At 36.9% G+C, this 6,353-nt stretch overlaps 1 protein-coding gene across 1 annotated transcript in view; it reads right to left on the bottom strand.

Annotated features, from left to right (window-relative positions):
* Positions 1-5,678: 5,678 nt before the first annotated feature.
* LOC104609106 (vacuolar protein sorting-associated protein 26A) overlaps positions 5,679-6,353 on the bottom strand; it is a 42,470-nt gene continuing 41,795 nt past the window's right edge. Inside the window, exon 12 of the mRNA XM_010275328.3 lies at positions 5,679-6,185. Within this exon, the coding sequence (XP_010273630.1) occupies positions 6,007-6,185 (179 nt within the window). The 3' untranslated portion in view covers positions 5,679-6,006. The remainder of the gene's footprint in view (positions 6,186-6,353) is intronic.

The following is a 6,353-nucleotide window of genomic DNA, read 5'->3' as shown; positions in this document are numbered from 1 at the left end:
GTCATATGAGGTTGACGATGAGCAAAAACAAATTAACTAACAACCTGAACATCATGAGAAATATCAGGCCGAGTCATAGTGAGATAAATGAGGGACCCCACAAGCTAGCGATATAAGGCAGCATAAGGAAATAATGGACCTTCATATTTAGATAGCTTAAGATTTAACTCCATAGGTGTATCAACATGCTTTTCATCATTAACAACAAGTTTAACAAGGTCAGAGGCATACTTCTGTTTACAAACAAAATACCATCGATCACTGCGATGTACTTCTAGTCCTAGGAAATATGTGAGAGGGCCCAAGTCCTTCATGGGAAAGGAATTATGAAGTAATTGTTTCAATTCACGAATGCCTTCAACATCATTCCCAATCAACAACATGTCATCAACATATAATAGGAGAATGGTAATACCCTGAGGTCATCACCTAACAAAAAAAGAGTGATCAGAAGAACTCTAGCTATATTTAGCGGCAACTACAACATCGCGGAAACATTCAAACCATGCCCAGGGAGCTTGTTTTAAACCATATAGAGATTTTTTGAGGCGACATACTAAAGAAGGATCACTGTAGTATCCAGGAGGAGGTTTCATGTAGACCGTCTCCTTCAACTGACCATGAAAAAAGGCATTCTTCACATCAAGCTGGCATATGGTCCAAGACTAAGCAGTAGACACTACTAAAAGAACACGGACTGTGGTGATCTTTGCAACAGGAGCAAAGGTTTCTTCATAATCAATACCATACTCCTGACTATATCCTTGGGAAACTAAACGTGCTGATTGAGAGAAATATGTGATTTACCAACTCATAAGACGTCTTCTTCATGAACAAGGAGGTATCTTATGCTAATTGAGGCAATCCTTAAAACTACAAACTAGAAACTGAGTATAGGGTTAAGGAGAGCTTGAGAGAATCCTTCGATCTAGAGAGAAAAACTTAAATCACAGGCTGAAAAAAAAGGTTGCAATCCAAAAATGGAAATTATATAGTGATGCCGCCCCAAGAAAAAGATCAGTATTCCTTCGAAAACTTCACCAAATCAGATGTTGTTTGTAAGTGTAATAGATCAGGTCTAGGCGACACCAAATCTGAAGTCCAAAGCTGTTGCAATCCAAAAAAAGGAAACTGTACAATGTTGCCGCCCCAAGAAAAAGATCAGAACTCCTTCGAAAATTTCATCAAATCAAATGTTGTTTGTAGGTGGAATAGATCAGGTCTAGGCGACACTAGATTTGAACTCCAAAACTGTTGCAGTCCAAAAAAGGAAACTGTACAGTGTTGCCGCCCCGAGAAGAAGATCATAACTCCTTTGGAAACTTCACCAAATCAAATGCTATTTGTAGGGAGAATAGATCAGGTCTAAGCGACACCAGATCTGAAGTTTAGCCTCAAACCAATGTCTCCCAAGAGAGATCTAAAGAAATCTCTCCTATTGGTTGCGCAAAGAAGAAAGAACAATAAATGGTTGATCAAGACAACCCTAATACAACAGGCTTACTGCTTCTAGTAAGGTTCAAGAGAGCGAGAGAATAGATCAGAGAGCAACCCACTCTGATACCATGTCAATACTCTTGGCTGAATAAAAAAAAGAACAAGAATAATCTTAGAGGTGTCAAGAATGAATGGCCCCCACCTCAAAGAGTCTCTTATATATTAAAGGATATGTACAATTACAAGAATGCCCATACAGGGCTGAAAGAGAAAAGAAGAAAGGCTAGGAAATAGGCTGATTTGACAATAAACTTGCCATTCTTGCTCCCAACCCAAATTAGTTTATCCTCCCACAATAAATGAGAGAGGTCAATGTCCATAATTTTTTGAGCTACAAATGGGAGGAATATATTCAAGATTTTCCTTCTATTCCAACGCCTATTTTCCTAGTCAATGAGATCTTCAACCATAAGATTCTGGTCCCCTTCGTTCCTGGATCCCATTTGCCTGAACCTTTCAAGTCTAGGAATCCAAGGGTCCTCCCAAACTCTCACCCTGTCCCCTTTGCTGACTTTCCACATAATACCTCTTTCAAGGATATTCTTACCTTTCAAAACACTTCTCTAACCCCATGAGGGTCTACTTCTTAATTTTGCCTGTAGAAAATGGGTATCTAGAAAATATTTTGCCTTTAGCCTTTAGAAGCTTTGCCTAGAGACTACTTGAATCTTCATAAAGTCTCCAAGCTAATTTTTCAAGCAAAGCCAAGTTGAAAGAGTGAGGGTCTTTGAAGCCAAGACCACATTAGATTTATTTTTACAAATTTGGTTCCACTGAGTCCACTTTACTTTCTTTTTTCCTTCCTTATCTCCCCACCAAAATTTCCTCTACGCTTTTGAGATAGAACTGCAAGTCTCTTGTTGAATTACAAAGTTTGACATACAATAGGTTGGAAGGGCTGTAAGGACTGACTTTAGAAGGACATATTTTCTAGCTGAATTGAGAAAAGATCCTCTCCATCTTTTTGCCTTATTTTCCACTCTCTCAGCAAGATAGTCAAACACCTAGCTTTTCTTCTTCCCAATTAAGGGGTAAGCTCCTAAATAAATTGAATATTTTTTCACTTTTTTAATATGGAGACAACAATAAAGCATATTTTTTAATTTAGGGTGCAAATTTGGACTAAAGAAGACTTCAGAGTAGTTCACCCGTTGTCCTGAGGTCCTTTCATTGAGGGAAATGGCTTCCAAAAGAGTACCTACTTCTCTAAAGTCAACTTTTGAGAACAAGCAACTATAATCTACAAAAAAATAAATGGGAGATAGTTAAAGCTTGTCTACAAATTTTAATCCCAGTCAATTCATTTATGACCATTTTTTTTATTTAAGATGGAAGAGAAGATATCTGAGCAAATCAGAACAAATAAGGAGAAAGGGGTTTTGCCTTAAACCCCATTGGGGATAGATTTTCTTTAAAGGAGAGCCATTCACAAGGATTTGTACCCACTAGATCCATTTTTCACCAAAACTTGACCTTTTATGTTGTTTTCCAAGAAAACTCATTCGACCCTGTCATAGGCTTTACTCATATCAAGCTTGATAGCCATGAGGCCTTCCTTAGCCTTAGAGGTTTTCATGTAGTGTATAACTTCATGAGCTATAAGAATGTTATCAAAGATAGCAAGAAAGCAACCCCCAAATTATGCATCACATGAATTGTTTTTTAATTTTGATTCCATGTCCATGTTTACTTGGGGACCTCTCTTTCTCTCTCTCTTGCGTGAATTTGTAAATATATGATACAATACATATCAATTTTTGGAGCCACCATATTCTATAGTTTAGGAATTAGTTGATTTTTTTAAATATTATTTCTTGATGTTACATATCCATTGTTTATATGCAAATTTTTCTCTCTCAAAAAATGCAAATTTTGCATATATTGAGATTATTGATACTTTGAACTTCATAAATAGCAATACAAATTTTCTTTTACTTTTTTAGTCTAAAATTTGATATTTCAAAGATAAATATGTTGAGAGGGAAACCCCTATCCTAGTATATAATGCTTCGGTGACCTTGACATGTAATGATAGTTAGAACCATGTGTTGGAAGTGTTTGATTAATTAACTACGTAACAAAGAACATCCACACTTGCACTGTGAAAACTACTTTTAAAATTTTCAACAAAACTGTTTATTTTAACTTGTATTCTCTTCTTTTAAGTCTTGTCCCACATTGGAAAATTACTAAGTTTAACTTGACCTTTTAAGAAGGAGCTTGTCTACACTCCTTAGAATTGGATAGAGGAGAGTAATGTGTGTGCATAAGCGTGTGCAATGCAATGAGACACTTTAGAGGTGCACTTTTCGCGTGTGGTTCGCGTGAAATGATTACATATTTTGGTGCACCGAACCATAATCATTGATCCAACCGTGATCAAAGGACATTATTTCAATGTTAACAACCACTAACTGTGAATAGTCACAAAGTTTGAAATTGTGATTATACAAAGAGCCTCTTCAAACCAGCACATTTTTTTTTCAAGATGACTCTAGAATCTTTAAAAAGGATGTGAACCAAGCCGAATTATAACACAGTTTTCACTCAATTTTCTCACTGAAAATCACTCTCGTCTCTCTTTACCCAATTTGCTACTGTCTCATAAAAGATTTCGATTAGAGAATCTTCAATTTTGTCGGTTGCAGTTTCTCACCCAAGGCTTTGTTGTATTCTGGAAACAAATTTACCTATAATCCAACAACAAATTCAATAAAATTGAGTAGGGGTAGATAACGTTCTAAAGACAGTATCTTTAGATATGCCTCCGATCGTCTCCAAATTCCGATGACCCCATTTTCCCAACATCATGCTTACACTAAAACTGAAAAAGACAAATCTTGCTTCATCATGGATTTTATGTATGAATGAGACATTCTGAACTTCTTGTTATGGGGGAGTTTGGGTCTACTGACCACAACACGCTATTGGCCATGCTCATCCAGTTGCACGTTCGAGAATATCAATGGTCATAACACAACTGATGTTTCATATACGCAGTTGGGTGAACATGGCAAGCAATGTGCTGTGGTCAGCAGATCCGAACTCGTTATGGGGTGGTTTCCCTGGTGAGAATGTTGTTTATCAATGCTGAAAGACTGCCAACATCACCTTTTTGCTTGATAAAGGAATTGATAGATGGCAATTTCTTTCATTTTTAGAATGTAATGTGTTTATTAATATTGTTTGACTTTGATTTATGGTTAAAGTTATGATTTTATTTGATCCTTTTGGGGCAATGGAATATTAGATTCAAAATATCAAAACAATCAGACCTTGTAGAGAATGGAAATTGATCAGAGCTAAGGTTTACAACTCCAATGCTCACTGTTACAGGTGAGATTGGATTATCATCCAATTCCTCAAAGTCACCACTCACCACCAGCAATTTCCTCAGAGGGATCCAATTTCCTCAAAGGGGTTTATATTCTTGGCGAGTCTCTTAGTATGTTGCAAAGAAATTCTTTGAGTCTTCTGAAACACCAATTGGGAGTATACTTTGAGGGAGGCTAGTTTTGAATTTGATCATCTGTCATCACAGAAACATCAGAAAGAAGGCAAGGAGGTGTGCTTCAGAAGGGCTCTGATTGGTACATGGTTTTCAAAACCAGACCAGACCAGACGGTCGGACCAGAAAAACCAGGAACCAGTCAGGTGACCAGTTCCATTCTTCCCCAAAACCGGGATTTCTCAAAAAACTGTTGATTTTGGTCAACAAACCACTGACCCAGGCGGTTAACCATTCGAACCGTTTGAACTGTTTTGACCATTTTTATTTTTTGTCAGAACAGGCTGACCGTTCAGGTCGAACGGTCAGACCATTCGACCCGGTAACTGGACCGCTGACCTGTTCGGTCTCTGGGTCAGTTTTAAAAACCATGGATTGGATTATAGTAAATGGTCATTCATATATTTTAATCAAAGCAGTGACAGAGATCTGCCTCCTTAAAGGTTTTTTCATTGGGCAGATTCCAGACCTTCCATCCCCTATTAGGTTTATAAATTAAATTTCCCTATTAAGTTGATAAATTAGGAACATGATGATCTCGGTATAACTGTAGCAACAGCAGCAGCAGTAAAGCCTAACATAACTAACCAATAACATTTCTACAAGAAGGAAACTAAGCAACGGTCCTTTTTTACGATAAATTCTGAAGTAAAAACATACTAGTCTAAGGCAATTGAACAAATGAGTAACTGTAAACTAAAATTAAAATGGTAGTTTGTGTAAATGATGTGATGTCAAGGAAACATAAACAACATATTCCCATTCAAACAAGTAAAGATATTCCTCCTTCCCACGATGTGCTTTATTCACAAATATAATGACAGCCGACGGGAGGAAGAAAACTAAGACATAACAGACACCTTCAGAATCATAGAACCAACAACTTGCCAGATGAATGTAGACACGAAGCCCTCCAAAATTCCTACAAACCATCCAATTACAGGAAGGTGCCACAGAAAATCTTTTTCCAGGATGAAATACAAATATTTTGTGCCATGAAATCAAGAAGTTTCAAGAAGGCGATAAACTGTAATTTCTTGCTGTTTGAAATACCGTCTATCCTCCTCATCAACAAGAACAAGATTCAAATAATACTTCACACTGAACTTGTTGTTGATGTTGCGATAAGTTGGCGTGAGTTCATATGGACTCAGAAATAACCTGATTGGAATTGACTCACCTGTAAGAACATACATGAAAGCATGTATCAGTTAGTTCTGTTAAAAAATGCGCAAATAGTTTAAATACACAACTATAGTCTGTAATTCTGTACACCTTTAGAATTCCAATGATACACAACTATAGTTTAAATACAATGTGATGATAAAGAAAGCACAATCTCTGATAC

This window comes from Nelumbo nucifera, chromosome 8 (genome assembly GCF_055504915.1).
Source record: "Nelumbo nucifera cultivar China Antique chromosome 8, China Antique-T2T, whole genome shotgun sequence".
Classification (NCBI taxonomy): domain Eukaryota; kingdom Viridiplantae; phylum Streptophyta; class Magnoliopsida; order Proteales; family Nelumbonaceae; genus Nelumbo; species Nelumbo nucifera.
Note: the sequence above shows the minus strand (reverse complement) of the source record. Positions and strands in the feature narration are given on the sequence as shown.